The sequence below is a fragment of the Cetorhinus maximus genome, chromosome 9, assembly GCF_964194155.1.
Source record: "Cetorhinus maximus chromosome 9, sCetMax3.hap1.1, whole genome shotgun sequence".
Lineage (NCBI taxonomy): Eukaryota > Metazoa > Chordata > Chondrichthyes > Lamniformes > Cetorhinidae > Cetorhinus > Cetorhinus maximus.
In genome coordinates this window covers 106,182,814-106,205,530 of record NC_135887.1, presented here as the reverse complement: position 1 = coordinate 106,205,530, position 22,717 = coordinate 106,182,814, and the positions used below count along the sequence as shown (strand labels likewise).

At 42.0% G+C, this 22,717-nt stretch overlaps 1 protein-coding gene across 2 annotated transcripts in view; it reads right to left on the bottom strand.

Moving 5' to 3' along the window:
* Positions 1-15,099: 15,099 nt before the first annotated feature.
* The window catches only part of LOC144684882 (ethanolamine kinase 1), a 479,036-nt gene continuing 471,418 nt past the window's right edge, over positions 15,100-22,717 (bottom strand). For both annotated transcript variants that reach the window (XM_078549246.1, XM_078549247.1), the window contains one exon: positions 15,100-16,043. In XM_078549246.1, coding sequence (XP_078405372.1) covers positions 15,971-16,043 — 73 coding nt within the window. In that variant the 3' untranslated portion in view covers positions 15,100-15,970. The remainder of the gene's footprint in view (positions 16,044-22,717) is intronic.

Sequence of the window (22,717 nt, the reverse complement as noted above, 5' to 3'; positions counted from 1 at the left end):
TGTTCCAGTATTCTGCAGAGCTCATCTTCCTTCAGAAACCGCCTCAACGATTGTTGCTCTGAGTTGAAATTAAGTGTTGAATGCTCTGTAGAATTACATAGGGCAGGTTTTTCTGGCCTCGCCCACTGCTGGGATTGTCCAGCCCTGTGGAAAGTCAATGAACTGTTGAATCTCCCGCAGTGGGTCCTGCCACAACGGGGCGGGAAAATCCCAGCTATAATGTCACCTGTTTGAGGAAGGAGAATAGATAAGAGAAATTGTGCTGCAACTGACTTCTACTCTTGCCATCTCAAATGCTTCATGCCATCCCTGTGTCAATAACCTTCTCTTTTGGACTGAGGGCTTGGATAGCAGCAGCTAGTTCTCCCTGGTTCTAGTCCTCTTTCTACTGATGCTTACCAGCTTGCCCTGCAAGAAGAGTGGGTATGAGTTTTTGTGCAGTTCTTTAAATGAGTTGTGCAGTTATGTGATGGCAGTGCATCAAATAGTGGGCATGCTGCTGGGGAAAAGCAGCAAGTTGTGGGCAAGATGGGGAAGTAGTTACACGCAAGGAAGTGAGTCCAGTGGGAAATGGAAGATGTTTAGCACTCAGGTTATGAATTCGGTTTGTGCCTGTTCTGAGGGCAGCAGATGGCAAGTTGGAGGGTTGGAATTGTATCCTGTTGTCCTGTTGGAGGAGAAGCTGGGAAAGGAAGAGTTGAGAAAGCTGGGATGGAGATGTGGAGGGGGTGGGGTGGAGGGGGGTTCGGGGGCAAACGTGTTGTGTTGTAGCAAATCATCAATCTGAGAAAATGATGGATGAATAAATCATTCCCACCTTTGCTGTCTGGGTAAGGTCATTAAACCTTTATTGGCACTACAGACAGGTCCTTGGGGTTATACTGCAGGCATTGTTATTCTTTGCTACCTCTTTCCAAATCTGCCTGGGCACCAATTTTCCATCTGAGGGTAACAGGGCATCTCCCCAGTTATTTAACTACTCTGTTAATACAGTCACCACAGCATTACTGAAATAGGACACCCTGGCAATGGACAGTCTTCACCACAAACTCAAAAATCCCACCAGCAGGAACTGAAAGGATATCTCTGTTTTCAGAATTAGAAGCCTGTGTTAATATGTGACAGGGAACCAGATATTCCTACTGTCTCATACAGTGAATTGCATATCAGCACTAGGGACATGCACGCAACTCATCCATCAAATTCAAATGAATCTCAACCGCCAAAATATTTTGAGCCTCTCACTGCTAATATCAGACAGGTGCCTCAATTATTCCTCCCACCAGGGACAACTGAGCCAACCATAGGCCTGTTGGAAAATAATCTGAATTTAGCTGAAAAAAAGTCATGTTCCTAATATTTCACGAGTTCTGAAATTTTCACTTAATCTCACTGCAAAGCGGAATGAAATGGCAACATTAAAAGAGCTGTTTTCACATCATTCTCGAAAGGCTGCAGATCTTACTGTTCCTCATAAGCAGCAGCATTTGTCACAAACCAGACATCTAAAAAGAAAACACAAGTCATGAAACTTAAAAATGAGCATATCAAGAAAGCAACTAAACTCCCCCTAGGCTAGCATGGAATTCCTCTGGAATGTGAGTGAAATAGGCATGTTCCGAGGATTGAATTTTTTGATTGTCCTAAATTGCATCCAGGGTTGATAAACAAATGGATGGCGTTCCTTGAAAAAATAAATGGGCACAATTTATGAAATGGACATTTAAAATGATGTTGGTACTTTAAGTCATTTTGTGGAAAATATGTGATTTTAGACCTTCTAATACTCATGATTTTGGCAGAATTAAATAGGTTTAATTTTAAAGTAAAAGCATTTTTACTAGCTTTTGTTCAAAAAACCCATAAAAGAAATAATTTGAACGTCTCCAACCTTATTCCCGGCCACTACCCCATCCAGATTCGCCAAAGCTGGAATTTTACATCCTCCTGGAGGCAGAATGGCACGCAAAGAGAGGCTGTAAAATTGGGCGCATGCCAGCGACACCATTCCTGGTGCCTTCCCATCCCCTGCTGCAATTTTACCAGTGGCAGGAAAGACTTTGTGTGGCCTGGTCACCTGTGGGCCAATTGAGGCCAATTCCTGGCCACTTAAGGGCCATCTCCCACCGCTGCTGGGATTTTACCTGCTGTGGAGAGGCAGGCACCAAGTGTCCAGCCTGCCAGGTGAAGCATTGCAAGTGTGTGGCTGGGCTGTGAGGTGCCTCCTTTTCAGGCCTCTGTGCCCATCAAGAGACCCCACCCACTGCCCATCTCACCACCCCCCCCCACCACCCCCCACACCACCCCCTCCCCCACCATGTCTGCCAGACTGGCCCTGGCAAGAGCCAGGACTTACCTTCACCTACCTTCATCCAGACTCCTATCTCCTCTTCATCAGGGACTCGCTGTGGCTGTGGTGCCAGCAGTGGCCACCGTACCTAATGGTGCTGCTGGGATGAGAGAGCTGGCAGCCAATTAGATTGGCTAGCAGCTCTTAGAGGCAGGACTTCCCTCCCAGATTGGGGGTGGAAGGCCCACCCCAAGCCAATTAATGGTCCAACAGTCGTTAAATGGCTGCAGGGCAAACCAGCCAAGCAGAGGCATACTCGCCCCCGACTTATACCCTGGGGAGTCCAGAGCCCTGCCCCCAGAGTAAAATTCAGCCTTAAGGCTCTCCAAGCACCCACTCCCACTTTGAGAATGAAAGCTATCCTTTGCCTCTGCCCCTTCTTCCCCCTCCAACTATTAAAAGACAATTGTTAGGGAAAATGTGACCCAGAGTGACTCCAATCCTATCTCCTCCCCAAATCACAATGCTTCTTCCACTTCTTTGCGTCCATCATGTACCCTATGCCTTCCCCACCCTATTACCCATTCTTCTTCCAACTGTCCCTACTTCTGCCCCTTTGACATACCCACTCAAACTCTGTACCCTTTCTCTTGCTTTGCTGTTACTCATGCATGCTTGATCTTCCATCCACTTTACTTACCTCACTTTCCCAAGGGTATGCTCCGGGAAGCCAGAGACACCCTCACCATCAACACCCCTGCCCTGTTTGCTTTCCCTTACCTCTCCTTTCCCATAACTTTCAAAATTGAACATCCTTCAAAAGAAAGACTGAGAGCAGACACTGTTTGTCTGCCCTTTTCTCCACCTACATATGTGCCTATCTCTTTCTGTCTCTATCTGCCTCATCGGTGTTAGAATTAAAATCATTGCCACATGGGTGTAAGGAATTAGCAATTATTTTTTCCAATTATCAGCAGAAGGCAAATGGAATATAGGTGTTTATTGTAACGGGGATGGAGTATAAAATTAGGGAAGTCTTGCCATAACTGTACAGAGCATTGGTGAGCATATCTGGAGTACTGTGTACAGTTTTGGTCTCCTTTCTTAAGGAGGGATATACATGCTTTGGAAGCAGCCCAGAGAAGGTTCACATAGCTGATTCCTGGGATGAAAGGGTTATCTTATGAGGAGAGGTTGAGCAGGTTGGGCCTATACTCACTGGAGTTTAGAAGAATGGGAGGCGATCTTATTGCAACATCTAAGAATCTGAGGCTTGACAGGGTAGATGTTGACAGAAGGTTTCCTCTCATGGGCAACCTAGAACTAGGCGGCACAGGTTAAAGATAAGGGGTCACCCAATTAAGTCGGAGATGAGAATGAATTTCTTCTCTTAGATGGTGATCACCAGAGAGCAGTGGAGGTTGGATGATTGAATATATTCAAGGCTGAGTTAGACAGATTTTTTTGATTGACAAGGGAGTCAAGGGTTATGGGGAACAGGCAAGACAGTGGCATTAAGGCCACAATCAGATCACCCATGATCTCAGGCTTCATGGGCTGAATGGCCTACTCCTGCTCCTATTTCTTATGATCTTATTATTCTAGAAAATGCTGCAAAAACATTCAGCAGTACAGTCAGTATCTGTAGAGAGAGAGAGGGAGGTAGGGTTAATGTTTCAGGTTAATGATTTTTTTGTCATTAGATTCAGGCAGAAGGTCATCAGCCTGAAATGTTAACCTCTACCTTCCTCTGGACTCCACAGATGCTGCCTGCCTGCTATGTGTCTGCAACATTTTCTGTTTATATTTCAGATTTCCAGCATCTGTAGTATTTGGTTTTGGGCAGGTGGATAATTAGTTGGTTTTTAAAATCCAGATGGTATTTTCCCTCCACACTCTCTCTCAATACCACCTCTCACAGCCTCAGTTATTCTCTTTCTCTAACTTCGCTCCCCTGAACATCCCCGTTAGTTAAATGCACTTTTTGGAATTTACAGGACATACAAAAAAGCTAAAACAAATATGTCGCCAGAAAAGTCTTTTTTTTTTGCATAGTGACACAGATACATAAAAGGTGTCCTTCTTTTAGTTAAAAAAGCTTTATCAATTTAAATTTTTTACCTCAGTTAAGCTTTTGCAATTTGCCCACTTGTATTTCAAAGTATTTTGAAGAAAATCTATTGAGTAGAAGTGCTAGACCCTGAATAATATTCCAGCAGTCTAGCTGACTGCCTGGTACTGGTGCACATGCTCAAACCACATAATCAGAGTCACACTGCTAGGCAAAATATAAAGTTCAAGTCCAGTTATTTGGAAGAGACTGAGGGCTTCAGGTAAAATCTTAATGAAAGGATTGAAAGACAAGTCAATGGATAATTTTAATCAGCTTATTGTAGGGAATCCAGATTTGATGAATTACATTTCCCTATAGTAAATGAAAGTGAGTCGTAGATGCCTTCATTTGGCATATGTAACCTCAATATAGTACTCATATTTGAATAGCATTTGCATGTATATTTTAACCTTCTTGTGCATTTGTTGATAAAATGGGAAGAGAAAAAGAGGACACTGCCAGCTAGGTGACCGTGGGGTGGTTAGAGTAGAAACTTATCCACATTGCACCTATTTTCTTTTGATAAGATGGACAAAAAGGAGCCAGTTTAGCAGTGGGATGACCTGTGTCCAATCCCTTAGGCATTGGTTCCATTGCCAAATCTTGAGCACCATTTTCAGTCATCCTGGATGGATGCCTAAAGCAGCTATTAGCCCCTTGAATGTGTAGGTGAGGGGCCTGATGCCAATTAAATGATCTGCACTGGGCCTTACCTGCTCAGGATGCAGTCACCTAAGGTAAGTTATACATTTTCTTTTTAAAAATCCTTGCTGTGAAACCAGGAGGAGTGGGAGTACTCCTCTCCCTCGACAGATGTTGCGATTTCCCTGTCACCACCATCCCCTGTCCTGTAGCCTGGTACAACACCATCCCCTGAGGTTTATCTGAGGGTGGTTGCTGCCATTGCAGTGCCTGACATTAATGCCTGCTTTACCGCAAGGTGCATGGGCATATCTCATCAGTGTAGTTTAAATGAGGCATACATGACCCAGCTCAGGGATCATTCCCTGCACTCAGTTTGCAGGAGCTGGCCAGTGTGAGGCAGTGTCTACCCTGATTGGTTCAGGAGATGACAGAAGGGAGGATGATGCTGTCAATAGCAGACTGGAGGAGTTGGGAACAGAGGGTGCTGATGGTTATGGAGATTGAAGCACATAGTGTTTGTGATAGAGGGGATACGTGGTCAAAGAGGATGGCAAAGTTGCAGTTTAGCTTAGCCTGAGACAAAAGCCAGGGAGTGGGGAATAGAGTCTGTGGGGGGGGGTGGGGGTCAAAGATATTTTTAACATTTCCAATACAGTCTAATAAGGTCCCAGTTTAATCTTTCCAATGCAGTTTAATAACGTCCCAAATTAGGATCACAGAGGTAGGTTTTTGTCTTTACTGCTGGAGTGTTAAGGGCTGTGTGGACAGAGCACAGGAGCAAAAGCTTGGAGCTCGGGGGATGGGGTGGTGTGGGAGGGGGGGCATCTTTGGAATCCCTTGGATTTTCTTTGGTTCAAATTTTTGGAAGGAAAATCGGCCAGGTTCTGTAAGGGTTGTGCAGTCCTCTCTGTCAGCTCATCCTTTCTACCCAGGTGATGAAGTCAAAAATATACCCCAAAGTCTGTGCTGAATTAGCTGGTCTCAGCTACAGCAATAGTGCATCATTTAACTTCATCAATCCTGAGCTAATGATGAAAAGAAATTAGCCAGAGTTCCATTTTGGATTATAATTGAGTGGCCCCTGTGGTAAAGTCTCTGGATGTCAGATGAGGATAGAATTGGGCTGGGCTGGGCTATGATGTCCTCTTCATGGTCAAGTAGCTCGACAACACTCACTGTCTGGACTCACACATGTGGAACATCAACCCAACATGAGCTTGGAGAGTACATGATCAAACTTAAGATGATACAAATCTTGGTTCGAGAATGGTTACTGGGTTTAACATTATCCTTTTATAGTGTCATTACTCATGAAGAACTCAAGGTAAGAAAGTATGGTGAGAAACCATCCATGAATGCTTCTACCACTATGAGGCCTGACACATTACTAACACTGAATGGAAATGCCAGCTGAGGAAGTTTCACTTGAAAAATGAAGATTCCCAACCTGGTGGACCCCATTTCAACGTGAAATCTGTGGGGGCTCATTCCAAGTGGAAAAACTCTCATCAGTCAATCAATTCACTGCAAAAAAAATGAGGTGATAATCCTTTATCTTCTTCGATATTGATGGCAGAGGACAACTTGTGAACAGAATTAATTTCCATTCTACTCATCCCAGTAAAAAGGTTGAAAAACTGAAGTGTGTCATTTCACAGTTTGCAGTCCATCAATTACCAGTACATATGAACATTCTGCTCTTTGAGCCTGTTCTGCTATTTAATGAGATCATGACCTAAACTCACCCATCCTGGATGCACATACCTTTACACCCTTGATTAACAAAAAATTATTGACATCTATTGGACTATGACAAGGGGGCATAACATTAAAATCAGAGCAAGGCCACTCAAGGAAAGAAGTTAGGTTGGCAAAAGTGTGTAAACTTCTCACAAAAAGCAGACGTTAGCTCAATTAATGCTTTTAAATCTGTGTCCCCTTGTCCTAGGCCTCCCCACCAGCAGAAAAGGTTTCTATCTACTCTATCAGTTCCTTTTAAAATCTTCAGTTAGATCGCCTCTTATTCCAAGAATACACAAGCCTAGCTTAGGGGGTTGGTTAGCTCAGCTGACCAGATGGCTAACATGTGGTTCAGAATAATGTCAACAACACAGGTTTGATTCCTGTTCTGACTGAGGTGACTTGGAACCTACCTCCCCATCCTGCCCTGAGAGTGGAAGGCAATGGCAAACCACCACTGAAAAAAACAACCAAGGAAACAGCAGACAATGAGCCAAGGGCCTGACTTCAGGCAGAGCACACATGAATGAACAAACAAGCCTAGTTTATGTAATGCCGCCTCATTACCATGCCTCCAAGGGTTAGGTCAAGATGTTCGAAATAAATATATTTAATTGCAAATATTGAGTCCATTTCGTTTGCAGCAATTGTACTATTTAAAAGAAATATAGCCATGATTGGCTAACTGTCCGAGAACAGGATTCTAATGAACTCCGCTATGTTCCATTAATTCAATTTCACAGAAGTACTAATCCAAACCATCCAGGTTTTATTGACCAGTGTAATGTCATGCCCAGTAAAGGTATATCATATTCATAACTTTAAACATGGGCTGCATACAGTACAGACTTTTCTAGAACTGCCTTTTCTTTTAAAATGGACAAAAATGCTGTTAGGATGGCTGCCGAGGGTCAGGTGACTTTTGCAGTTTCGGCACAGACTACCTCAAATTTCCAAAAAGTTCCTAATTGAATGACTATGGGTGGAGTGTCTCCCCCTTGAGTGGACATCCAAAACAAAGCCATTCATGGGATTCACACTTGTATTATTTGCAGACTTATCCAAAACTCAAGTCTAGACTTCATGTCTCTGAATTAGAAACTTAACATAAGAAAGCTGCAGAAACAAGTTAATCATATGTAGGCATGAATGCCCATCGTCCATCCTTCATTGTGTAGTAATGTCTTCTAGCTTCAATCATTCTCAGTGGAAAATAGAAGTGATCAAAACTGTCTTCAGATAATGAATCTTATTATCTCAAGAATCAGGGAGAAACCAAGTCAAACTGCAAACAACAGCTTCAGCGACAGCAGGACACAGGGCAGCAACATCTAAGCCTTTAAAACCTGGAGACTACAATATCTTAAAGTCTCCCAGCCTGTTCATTTACAAGTCCATCAATACAGAAACTTAACATCCTGGGAAGAAGACTATACGTAACTAACTTTGTGACCTGCTGAACAATCATCCATTCAAGGAAATCCTGCAACAATCCTGATATATGACTCCAGCTACTTGAATCCACCTGGACTACGCTTCAGGAGTGAAAATGCCTTCTTCACTGGACCTGCAACGTATACTTCTAAGATGAGCCAAATACATGAACTACGAACTGATCCTTTATCTGTAATTGGTAAAAGTGCACTATCCTTTGTAACTGTATTTTTTCTCGAGTTTTCGTGTGAGTGATGTAGTGTTAGATTTTCAGTGTGAATGAGTGAATAAGTAATCTTACTTATTTAAATCCATGAAAGCTTGTGGCTGGTTATTCCAACTGACCCCAGACTCTAGGGCTGAGAAACAAACACATCCTCCTTTATAAAAAACACACTAATTACTGACATCAAGGGAAGCGAATTGGGGTTTCAGTTCTCTCTCATCCCTGTCTGTAACAGTAACAAATTAATGAATCCACTGTTAAATAGAACCAGCAACTTATTCCTATAATCCTAATTACTCCTTAAAGTACATATATAAAACGATTTCCTGTTTTTGTTTCAATTGAATTATAGTGAATAAAGGGATTATGCTGGAAAGATTTTCAAATTGCTTAACTTTATCTGCAGATTATAAAAATCTTGATTCAGGTATTATATTTCTTGACTAAAACAGGTTAATTGGAATAGAGCTGTACATTTTATTGATAATAATGAATCCCAATCCGCAGCTACGAAAACCTGTTAAAAGAAAATTACCAACTACAAATGCGAAAATATAAATTGTTCTTGCAGAAATTAACATTTCAAAAGACACTGGTAGATTGAAAACGTACCGAGAGAGACTGGTAATAGGTACTTCTGTATGGAATTGTTCTATCTGCTGTTTTTTGCCAACTCGAGGTTAATACCTTGTTAAAACAGTGAATAAAGGAATTTCATACAACTGCGTTCAAGTGTCAATCACAAATATTGTACAGTATCATGTCAACCCAGCAAACATTTAAGTTAAAAGCTTTGAAAAGTAATTTTTAGAAGTTAACTGTAGATTGATTCCAGACTTTAACAGCACTACCCTTTTATAGACTCATTATTCATTTCGAGATCGGTATTCCTCTGGGCACTATTTTAGTACACCAATTAAAAGATTTACCCTTTTGTGTGTCTTACTTTAACATCATCATTAACCCATTTATTTTAAATGAATCAAAACCATTGGTGAAAGTAGCACCTCACACAGGAAATCAAACTCCAAATTCAACTTACATCCTTTCAGCTTTGCAAAGTGAAAATGCTGCAATCACAGTATATTATTTTACAGTTTGCAGTCATTCGTCTGGCAGCCTAAGTATCTTAAATTGCAAATATTGAGTCAGCTTCATTTTTAGCTTTTAATATTTTCATTTTGTTAACCTGAAAAGAATTGAACTCAATTAGTGAATAGTCCTATTAAAAAGTGTTAATTTTGTAGCTACTCCACAGCTCTTTTCTTTAACATTCTTTTTTAACCCTTTCAATAACTCAAATATTTCAATGTCCTTGTTTATGGGTAACCCATTCAAAAATCTTGAAGAACCCAAAACATTTCAGGGACTACATTTATTTTCTGCAAAACAAATACACTGAGATCTTGTGGTAGAAAAGCATAAAATATGATAGAGTCCAATGTGTTTTCAACAAAATAATGACTTTTAGTCTGTCTTAAAAAAAAATTCATTTATGTAGCGCTTTTCATGCTCACCAGACGTCTCAAAGCTCTTTACAGCTAATTAAGTACTTATTGATGTGTAGTCACTGCTGTAATGTAGGAAACGATGCAGTCAATATGCGCACAGCAAACTCCCACAAACGGCAATGTGATTGTAGTAATTATGGTTTTATTTAGTGTGAAATATATCTTTAAGAATGATACTTGTTAGGCAAGAGCATGTGATCTGTAGTAACCAATAGGAGAGTAGCGTGGGCTATCAAAGCAGTCAATGTAGAGTTAGAGTTGGAGTTGAAATCACACGTGTAGTTGCTGCTGAATGTATTGTAAATAAACTTAAAGTTTCCACCCAAGAAGTGTCTGCAGATCAACTCTACAGATTAACAGTACAACTCGGCCACCCTAAAACAAACTGGTGATGAGGATAAAACAGGATTGAACAGAAGAAATCAAGTTAAAAGGAAATTGGCATTGTGCCTTGCCCAGTGATTGTAAGTAGTACACTCCGTTAGAATTGAAGAAGTTATCCCCTCTAAAAATGCCACAATTTGGGAGAATTGATCCTTTTGAACCAGCCACAGATGATTGGTCTCAATACATAGAACGCGTCACGTTCTTTTCTCAAGTGAACAAGATTACAGGGGAAGAGAAGAGGCGAGCAATCCTCCTGAATACTTGCGGGAGCAAAACCTATAGTTTCATTCGAAGTTTGACAGCACCCAATGCCCCAGATTCGAAAAACTTCGATAAAATGGTGGACCTCGTGAAGGGTCACATTCAACACCTCAGCCATGATGCAGATGTTCAGGTTCAATTCGGGAAACAGACACCCGGGTGAGACAATTGCATGCTATGTGGCAAACTTGAAGCAGCTAACGGAATATTGTGAGTTCAGTACGAGTCTGAATGACATGCTCAGAGATTGTTCAGCATGTGGTGTGAAAGAGGACACTAATCAGAAAAGATTATTATCCGAAGAGAATCTGGATTTAAAGAAGATGCCAGAGATAGTGCTGGCCATGGAAAGCACAATAAGAGATTCAAAAGTAATTCAGGGTGCACAAAATGGCACCATCCTCCACATTGGGTGGGAAACCTCAGTGAAATAGACGCAAAAAAGCAAGACTCCACCAAGAAGTGGGAAACAGCTCCCGCTAGTTGAAGAATAAAGAAAAATAATTTAGCATCAAAATCGAAGAATAATTTTAATAAGGTGGGAACAATCAGTCTTTTAGCGATTGGCAGTTTAAAAAAATTGATTGCCACTATTGTTACAGAAATGGACATATGATGAGGCAATGCAAGGAAAGATTCAAGCAGGCTTGTAAACAAAAGAAGAAGCCCAATGAAATCTACTATATAGAAGAGCCTGAAACGACAAATTCAGAAATTTATTCATTATTTAATCTGAAAGTTGGAAAGACGGAACCAATATTTGCCACAGTGAAAGTAAATGGCAAACCTGTTAGAATGGAAGTGGACATGGGAGCTTCCACTACAGTAACTGGGGAACATACCTCTAGATATTTGAATAATGCTGAACATCAATTAGTTTAGAAGAAACAGCCGCCAAGCTAAATACATATCCAGGTGAAGACATACAAGTAAAAGGCATAAGCAGAGTAACTGTCCATAATGGAAGCCAATCGGCAAAGCTACCAGTGTTGGTATTAAGAGGCAGAGGACCAAGCCTTCTAGGACGAAATTGGCTAAGTGAAATCAACCTTGATTGGCCACTGAGATTCCAAAAGAAAGCTGGAAGCATTCCTGTTTTGAAAAAGGAGTGCGTAAGGACTCAACAACCTGTAGAAATGTAGGCTGTCTTAAGCCAAAACCTGGAAGAACAGCAGAAAAAACTGGAAGAGATCCTGCTTGATGACAGAGTTCGAGATGAGGTGAACAACCTTTGCAGGGAAAAAGAAAACCTGTTGAAAGACCTTCACACACTATAAGATTCCCTCAGGTCAAAGTTTGTACCTCTGAAAAGTATGAAGAGAAACAGAAAGAATTCAGCACCTCTCTGAACAAACTGAAGAATGAGTTGGCAGAGGAGACACAACACTGCTCAATTTTCTAGGAGGCAGCAAATAAATACAAAAAAGAGGAGCAGAAGAATCAGCTAAATGAAGCCAAAGAGGCTTTGGAAGCAAAAGTCACAGAATTTTCCAAGAATCAGACAGATAATGGAATTTTGGGAGACTCAGCCACTGAGCTCAGACAAGTTGAGCTTGCATCTGAGAGAAGTCTGGCCAATAGTGAAGTCAAAAAGAAGGCCAAGATTAAAGTCTGTGCTAGAAAAAAGGAAAGTACACATTCCAAGAGAGGGAGGTAATCTATTTGGGTCACTAGGTAGATTCACAGGGCCTCCACCCGGTTGAGAAGAAAGTGAGAGCCATAAAAGAGGCACCTACGCCAAAGAATACCTCAGAGCTCAAATCATTCCCAGGAATGATCAACTATTATGGGCTGTTCTTACTAAATTGGTCTACAGTGCTGGCCCCCCTGCATCCTCTACTCAAAAAGAACCAAAGTTGCTGTTGGGAGGTGCCCCATAAAGAAGCTTTCATAAAGGTGAAACAATTGTTGCACTTGTCCAATCTATTATTGCATTATGACCAGACGAAAAAATTTGTGCTGACATGTGATGCATCTCCCTATGGAGTTGGTGCAGTGCTCTCTCACCGAATGGATGGTGATATGGAACGGCCAATAGCTTATGAATCAAAAACGCTCACCTCTGTGGAAAAGGGATACTCGCAGATAGATAAAGAAGGCCTGTCCATCATCTTTGGTGTCAAGAAATTTCACCAGTACGTACACGGCTGCCATTTTTCAATCATTTCAGACCACAAACCATTGCTAGGATTGTTTAGTGAGGACAAGGCTATACCACCCATGGCCTCAGCAAGAATGCAGTGATGGGCTTTAATTCTGGCACCTATGAATGCACTTTCGTACATAGGCCTGGCAATCAAATCGCAAACGCCGATGCTCTTAGTCGTTTGCCTTTACAAGAAAATGATGAGCACTTCCCAGTTCCACAGGAACTTGCTTTACTGTTAAATTTCTTAGATTCCTTGCTGGTATGTGCTCGACAGTTCAGAGACTGGACAAGTCGGGATCCAGTCCTATCTCAAGTATGAGAACAAGTGCTTCATGGTTGGTCAAAGGAGCCCGTATCTGATGAAGTGAAACCGTACTTCAACAGAAGACATGAAATAACCAGCCAGGATGGCATCTTATTATGGGGAACACGAGTGATAGTTCCTCCAAAGGGAAGGGAACCATTTTTAATTGAACTACACAGTGCCCATCCAGGAATTTCCCAAATGAAGACCATAGCATACAGCTCTCTATGGTGGCCTGGGATTGATGGTGAAATAGAGAGTTTAGAAAGCACTGTGTGCAATATTAGCAACTGCATAAGTTGCCAGTCACAGCTCCGTTACACCCATGGGGGTGTTCAGGATGGAGTTACACATTGACTACATTGGATCTTTCCTACTCATTGTTGGTGCCCATTCAAAATGGCTGGACGTATATGAGGTGAAGTCACCAAAGTTGAGCACTACAATTGAGAAACTACATCACAGTTTTGCCATTCACGGACTACCATAAGTAGTCATTTCTGATAACGGCAATGCATTTACAAGTGCTGAGATTCAATGGTTTAGCAGCCTCAACGGTATCACTCATGTAAAAACTGCACCACCCTTCCTCAAATGGACTGCCAAAAGGGCGGTTCAAATGTCCAAGACAAGCATGAGAAAGCTAACTGGCGATCCCTTGGCAACCAAGCTAGCACGCTTTCTTTTTCATTACAGGACTACCTCTCACACAACAACAGCTGTCACACCTGCAGTTATTGTTGAAACGCCGACTCAAGGTGAGATTGAGTTTAATAATGCCAAATTTAGAGGGGAAGGTGGAAAGGAGTCAGGGAAGCCAAAAAACCAGACATGACTGGCATAGTTGTGAGAGGAAATTTACCATGGGAAATTTACCATGTGTGAAAGACTTCGGGGAAGAGCCAAAGTGGTTACCGGGTGAAATAAATGCGGTGACTGGACCTCTATCTTACCACGTGGAGGTGGAAGGCTGGATTTTTCGTAAACAGCTGGACCATTTAAGCAAGAGAGAGACAAATCACCAAGATTTGGTTCCACCAGTGACCATGACGGGGTCTGCGATTCCTGTTGAGGATACTCAGCCCAGGACAGACATGTCTGATGTTCCTCTAAGAGTTGAGGACACAGAACTGCAAGTGCCCACCAAAGCACCTGATGTTCAGGCAACTCCAGAAAAGGAAGTTCCTGACAGATAATCTGGAGTTGTGGAGCTGTGACATTCCACACGTATCAGGAAACCACCTGAAAGACTGAAACCTTACTCTTATGTCGTCTTGAAAAATATCTACTTGTAAATATAATATGTATAGCTGAGTTAAAGGGGGAGAAATGTAGTAATTGTGGTTTTATTTAGTGTAATGTACCTTTAAGAATAATACTTGTTAGGGAAGATCACATGATCTGTAGTAACCAATAGGAGAATAGCGCGGGCTACCTCAGCAGTCAATGTAGAGATAGAGTTGGAGTTGAAAGCACATGTGTAGTTGCTGCTGAGTATATTGTAAATAAACTTAAAGTCTCCACCCAAGAAGTGTCTGCAGATCAACTCTATCATTCATAGTACAACTCGGTCACCCTACAACAGTGATCATGTCCAGATAGTCTGTTATTTTTTGTGAATTTGATTGAGGGATAAACATTGGCCAGGCCACCAAGGATAACTCTCCTGCTCTTCTTTGAAATAGGGCCATAGGATCTTTTACATCCACCTCTGCAAGCAGACAGGGCCTTGGTTTAACATTTCATCTGAAAGACAGCACCTCCAACACTGTAGTACTCCATCAGGACTGCACTGGAATGTTAACCTTGATTTTTGTGCTCAAGCCCTTAAATGGAATTATGAACCCAGGTCCTTGTGATTCAGAGACAAGAGTGCTACCAACTGAGCCACAGCTGACACAAAGCTAGTAAAGTTCTTGATTTCTAAAAACCTTTAAATTAATCAATACCAGTGTTGTGAAAGTATACTTTCCTTGGCTAAATGTAGCAAAATTATTACAGCATTTATGAACAGAAGGAGGAATGAGACCGAGCAAAAGTTGGAATAGTGAATAATTATCTGGATTTATCTTCAGATTTTTGAGGTTTGCAGTAACATTTCTGTGTCAAATTCAAAACAGATAGAATATTATAACATACAAATCAAAAATTCTAACATTGTACAGAGGGTCAATCAACATTTGAAAGATAGAGTAATATTTTCAGCAGGATCCTTGAGGTCTGAGGAAGGATCTAACCCAAAATGTTCAGCAACTACAACAATAAATGTGCATTTATGTAGCACCAACCTTTCTCCTTCAAATGCTGACTGGCTGGTCCTGCATTTCCAATTTTAGGTTCAATTTTGCAAAATTTGCATATTTTAAAACTTTCTTGAACGTAGATGTTGAGATGTTTTTGAATAAATCCTTATTTATCTGAACCATTGTCATAGGAATGATGGCTGCACGGCATTGATGAAAGGAAAGATGAGCATCCTTTGAACTGAGCTTTTCCTACGACCACAGGGCTAAACATGCAACATTCCAATAACTACTTCAAATGACGAATCACAAAGGATTTGTTTGGACATAGCACAAAACTTGTCAGCGAAAGAATTTGCCACAAGATTTGCAACATCAGTATGTAAATGAGAAATGTGAATGATATCATGACCTAAAATTGTACTGATCCACTTCCAGTAATTTATGTTATCTTCATCATGACTAACTATCCAGGGTGAATCTCAATGTCCAGTTATGAGACTAGCAATTTTTGTCATATTCCATTGATGCTGTATGATCACAGCAACATACAAGTGGTATATTAGGTTTTTAGTAATTTGTCATCGATCAGCTTTAATGATGTCCTGTCTCCAGCTTGCTCCAGCTTTCCCATCGCAGTGTGTGTGAATCAAGCTGTTATCTGGCATTACAAAGGAAGCTGCAAGGCCAGGATGTCATTCTTCTTCTTGAAGTACTGTTTGAAACGTTCTCTGGCGTATCTATTCATTACAAAATTGCATATCATTAGCCAGTAGTTCAATTTTACTTCTCTTTTTCTTGTAATCTATTTGATATATCACTATTCAAAAGGGAGGGGATAATCGAGGAAGCTACAGGCCAGTCGGTGTAACATTGGTGGTGGTGAAGTTATTGGAAACCTTTATCAGGGACAAAATTAACTTTCATTCAGAAAGCTCTGGGTTAATCGAGGAGAGCCAGCATGGGTTTGTTGATAGCAAATTACATTTAACCAACTTGATTGAAGTCTTTGATAAAGTACAGAGAAAGTCATTCAAGGTGGTATAGTAGATATTATGTATATAGACTTTTGGAAGGCATTCAACAAAGTGCTGCACAGGAGGTTTACAAAGGAGATGAAAGCCCATAGAATTAAGAGGAAAGTGATGGTTATGGATACAAAATTGAATTTGTGACAGGAAGCAAAAAGGGGATGGATGGATAGATGTTTTCTAGACTGGGAAGTGGTTTATAGTAGTGTTCCCCAAAAGTTAGTTTTGGGTTCATTACTCTCTTCAGATTTTACAAATGACCTAGACTCATGTGTCGGGAGCAGCATTCTAAAGTTTGCAGATGACTCAAAACTTGGCAAAGTAGTGACATGGATACTTATAGGATTCAGGATAACATTGAGATGATGAAGAAATGGGCAGAAGCATGGGAGATGGAGCTCAATGCAGCGGTGTGTGAAATGCTGCACTTTGGGCGGATGAATATGGAAAGACATTAAACTATAAATAGTACAATTTGAGAAATGTAGATGAGCAGAGAGACCCGAATCAACCCTGGTACAATGAAGAGAGTAGGATAGCATGCCAAGATAGCATCAGACCATCCTGGTGAAGCTACAACACAGGAGTACATGCATGCCAAACAGAGGTAGAAACATGCAATAGACAAAGCTACATGATCTCACACCCTAGAGTATTTATAATGGGGGACTTTAATTACCCAAATATAGACTGGGATAGTGCAAGTATAAAGGGCAGCGAGGGGGAAAAGTTCCTGGAGTGTGTTCAGGAGAATTTTCTACAACTGTATGTATCCAGTCCAACAAGAAAGGAAGCACAGTTAGACCTGGTTCTTGGAAATGAGATGGGCCAAGTAGATCAAGTGTCAGTGGGGGAACTTTTAGGAGACAGTGATCATTGTATCATAAAGTTTAGGATGATGGTAGAAAAGGACAGTGGGCAACCCAGAGTAAGAATAATTAACCGGGGAGAACCGACTTCAACTGGGCAAGAACAGAGCTGGGCCAGATAGACTGGAACCAAAGGTTGGCAGGAAAAACTGTAACTGAACAATGGGCTACCGTCAAAGAAGAAATAGCTCGGGCACAATCAAGGTATATTCCCTCAAAAAGGAAAAGTAGGGCAATCAAATTCAGAGCTCCATGGTTGAAAAAGGGGATAGAAATTAAGATAAAGAAGAAAAAGTGTGCTTATGACAGGTGTCAGGCAGAAAATACAATTGAGAACCAAGTTGAATACAGAAGGTTCAGAGAAGAGGTGAAGAAGCAAATAAGTGAAGCGAAGAGGAATTATGAGCAAAGGCTGGCAGCCAACGTAAAAGGGAATCCCAAAATCTTCCATCAGCACATAAATAGTAAAACGGTGGTAAAAGGAGGAGTAGGGCCGATTAGGCACCAGAAAGGGAATTTACACATGGGGGCAGGGGCATGGCTGAGGTATTAAATGAATACTTTGCATCTGTCTTGACCAAGGAAGCAGATGCTACCCAGGCCATGGTGACAGAGGAGGAAACTCTGTCACTAGAAGAATTCAAAATTGATAAGGAGGAGGTATTGGATAAACTGTCGGTACTTAAATTTGACAAGGCACCGGGACCAGATGAGACACATCCAAGGATATTGAAGGAAGTGAGAGTGGAAATTGCAGGGGCACTGGCCACAACCTCTCAGTCTTCCCTTGATTTAGGGGAGGTGCCAGAGGACTAGAGAATTGCCAACATTATGCCCTTGTTCAAAAACATTTGTAAGGATAAGACCAGCAATTACAGACCAGTCAGTTTAACTTCGGTGGCATGGAAGCTTCTCAAAACAATTATTCAAGATAGAATTAATAGTCACATGGAAAAAATGTGGGTTGATTAGGAAAAGCCAGCATGGATTTCCTGAGGAAAACCATGTTTAACTAACTTGCTGGAGTTTTTTTGAAGAGGTAACAGAGGGGGATTGATAAGGTTAATGCTGTTGATGTGGTGTACATGGACTTCCAAAAGGTATTCGATACTAATGGCGCACAGCAGACTTATGAGAAAAGTTATAGCTCATGGAATAAAAGGGCCAGTAGCGATGTGGAAACAAAATTGGCTGAGTAATAGGAAACAGTGAGCAATGGCTAATGGATATTTTTCGGGTTGGAGGAAGGTTTATAGTGGAATTCCCCAGGGGTCAGTATTGGGGCCCTTGCTCTTCTTGATATATATTAATAATCTTGGTGTGCAGGGGACAATTTCAAAGTTTACGGATTTCACGAAATTTGGAAGCATTGTAAACTGTGAAGACGACAATGTAGAACTTCAAAAAGACAGACAAGTTGGTGGACTGGGCAGAAAGGTGGCAGGTGAAGTTCAATGCAGTGAAGTGTGAGGTGATTCATTTTGGTAGGAAGGACATGGAGAGCCAATATAAAATAAGGGGTACAACTCTAAAGGGTGTACAGGAGCAAAGGGACCTGGGTGTATATGTGTACAAGTCATTAAAGGTGGCAGGACAGGGAGAGCTATGAATAAAGCATGCAGCATTCTAGGCTTTACTAATAGGAGCATAGAGTACAAGAGCAAGGAGGTTATGATGAACTTGTATAGGACACTAGTTAGACCTTAGCTGGAGTATTGTGTACAGTTCCGGGTGCCACACTCTAGGGAGGATGTGAACATAGAAAGAAGAGGTTTACGAGGATGGTTCTAGGGATGAGAAACTTCAGTTACAACGATACATTGGAGAGGTTGGGACTGTTCTCTTTGGAGAGGAGATGGCTAAGAGGAGATTCGATAGAAATGTTCAAATTCATGAGGGGACTGGACAGAGGAGATAGGAAGAAACTGTTCCTGCTCGCAAAAGGATCGAGAATGAGAGGGCACAGATTCAAAGTGATTTGCAAAGGAAGCAAATGCGATGTGAGAAAAAACTTTTTCACACAGCGAGTGGTTCAGGTCTGGAATGCACTGTGTTGGAGGCAGGTTCAATCGAAGCATTCAAGAGGACTTTAGTTGATTATTTAAATAGAAACAATGTGCAGGGTTATAGGGAAAAGGCAGGAAAATGGCATTGAGTCAAAATGCTCATTCGGAGAGCAGGTGCAGACAAAATGGGCCGAATGGCCTCCTTCTGTGATTCTGTGACCTACGAACCAGATCAAAGCTCTGCCATGTCAAGTTGTGAATGGTGGTGGACAATTAAACAGCTCATGGGAGAAAAATGCTCCATGAACATTCTCATCCTCAATGACGGCGGAGCTGAGCACATCAATGCAAAAGATAATGCTAAATCATTTGCAACCATCTTCAGCCAGGAGTGCAGAGTGGATGATCTATTTCAGTCTCCTCCTGAGGGCTCCACATCACAGAAGCCAGTCTTTAGCCAATTTGATTCACTCTATGTGATATTGGTGAACTTCTGAACACACTGGATACAGCAAAGGCTATGGGCCCTGACAACATCTGGATGCAGTACTGAAGATGTGTGTTCCAGAACCATCAGTACCTCTAGCAAAGCTACAACACTGGCATCTCCCACAATGTGGAAAATTTGTCCTGTCCACAAAAAGCAGTAAAATCCATTTCCACCCCATCAGTCTACTCTGAATCCTCAGCAAAGTGATGTCAACAGTCTTAACAAGCAGCACTTGTTCACTAATAACCTGGTCACCAATATTTAGTTTCGGTATCATCACAAACACTCAACTCCAAACCTCATTACAGCCTTGGTTCAAACATGGACAAAACTGCTGACTTCCAGAGGTGAGGTGAAAATGACTATCCTTGACACCAAGGCAGCATTTCAACAAGGAGCCCTTGGAAAATCAAAGTCATTGGGAATCAGAGGAATGCTTTCTGCTGGCTGGAGTCATACCTAGCAGAAAGGAAGATGGTTGTGGTTGTTGGAGGCCAATCTTCTCAGCTCCTGGGCATCGCCGCATGAGTTCCTCTTAGAAGTGTCCTAGGCCTAAACACCTTCACCTGTTTTATCAATGACCTTCGCTTCATCACAAAGTCAGAAGTGGAGATATTCACTAATGATTGCATAGCATACTGTTCAATTCACATCACCTCAGATACTGAAGCAGTCCGTGTCCATGTGCAGGAAGACATTCCGGTTTGGGCTGATAAGTGGCAAGTAACGTTCGCATCACAGAAGTGCCAGGCAATGACCATCTCCAACTAGAGAGGATCTAACTATCTCCCCTTGAAATTCAATGGCATTACCATTACTGAATCCTCCACTATCAACATCCTGAGGGTTACCATTGACCATAAACTGAACTGGACCAACCATATAAATACTGTGGCTACAAGAGCAGGACAGAGATTGGGAATTCTGAGGTGAGTAACTCACCTCCTGACTCTCCAAAGCCTGTCCACTATCTACAGGGCACAAGTCAGGAGTGTGATGGAATACACTCCATTTGCCTGGATGAATGCAGCTCCCATAGCACTCAAGAAGCTCAATGCCATCCAGGGCAATGCAGACTTCTTGACTTTCATGAAGTAAGACCCAGGCAACATTCAGGCTTGGGCAGATAAATGACGGGTAACATTTACACCACACAAGCGCCAAATAATGACCATCTCCAACAAGAGAGAATCTAATCACCTCCCCTTGACATTCAACAGCATTATCATTGCCTCATTCCCCACTATCAACATCCTTGGGGTGGGGGCGGGGTTGGGTGTGTGATGGGTGCCATCATTGGCCCAGAAACTTAGCTGCACCAGCCATATAAATACTGTAGCTACAGGAACAGGTCAGAGGCTGGGAATTCTTTGGTGAGTAACTCATCTCCCGACTTTCCAAAACCTGTCCATCATCTACAAAGCATAAGTCAGGAGTCTGATGGAATACCCCACACTTTTTTGGATTATTGCATCTCCAACAACACCCATGTGGCTCAAAACATAACTGGCCAATGCAGCTGGTATGTTGGCACCACATCCAACATGTGAAACCTTCACTCTGTTCACCACTAACATACAATGGCAGCACTGTGTGCCATCTTCAAGATGTAATGCATCTCACTTCTTTGACAACACCTCCCAAAGCCATGACTTATATCTAGAAGGACAAAGGCAGCAGGCATATGGAAACGCCAGCATCAAGTTCCCCTCCAACTGACATGCCATCTTGACTTGGAAATATATCACTGTTCTTTCATTGTCACTGATTCTAAATACTGGAACTCACTCCCATCAGCACAGTGGGAGTACCCACACCACATGGACTGCAGCAGTTCAACAAGTCAGCTCACCAGCTTTGCAAAGGTTATTAGGGATATGCAATTGATGCTGTCTTTGCTAGCAATGCCTGCAGCCAAAATGATTGAAAAACTGATAGAGCATAATTACATCCCCTGGGTGATTGAGTCATTAACTAGGACATGACAGCACATAACAGGTGGCGACAAGATCTAGACTGCACGAGATTACTCCCTTGAAGAAACAGTGCTGGAGATCGGGAGGAGCTGGAAGATGCCATGGTCACAGGCAGGGCAGGATGCATTTTGCCTTGAGATTTATGGCCAATTCAGCTTCCTTTCATGTAGAATCGTAGAATGATAGAATAGGTACAGAAGGAGGCTATTCATCCCATTGAGTCAACAATGGCTTCAGCTAGTTCCACTCCCCTGCCCTTTCCCTGTAACCTTGCACACCTTTTGGCTGCAGGGATTTATCCAATTTCCTTTCGAAAGCCGCAATTGAATCTGTCTTCACTACACTCTCAGGCAGTGTGTTCCAAATTCTAATCATTCACTGCATAAAAAAATATTTTCTCATGTTGTTTTTGGTTCTTTGGCCAATCGTCTTAAATCTGTGTCCTCTGGTTCTCAACCCTTATTGCCAAAGGGAATAGATTCTTTCTATCTACTCAGTCTATGATTTTGAACACCTCTATAGCTACAACCATTCCTGATTCTTAATCCCCAAACTTACCCTCACTCAAAAGCTCCATATAGTTTCATCATACACATTCTCCATGGTACACCTTAGACCAGAGAACCATGGAAAAGTTACAGCACAGAAGGAGGCCATTTGGCCTATCTTGTCCATGCCAGCCCGAGGACACCCAGGCCCCCTTTCTAATGCCACCTTCCTGCACCCGGCCCATAGCCCTGCAGCTTACAGCACTTAAGGTGCAGATCCGGGTACTTTTTAAAGGAGTTTAGAATTTCTGCCTCTACCACCAACTTGGGCAGCAAATTCCAGACACCCACTACCCTCTGCGTAAAAAAGTTCTTCCTCATGTCCCCCCTACACCTTCTGCCACTTATCTTGAATCTATGTCCCCTGGTTCTAGAATTCTCCACTAAGGGAAACAATTTTATCCTGTCCACTCTATCTATTCCCCTCATAATTTTGTACACTTCAATCAAGTCACCTCTCAGCCTTCTTTGTTCTATGGAAAATAACCCCAACC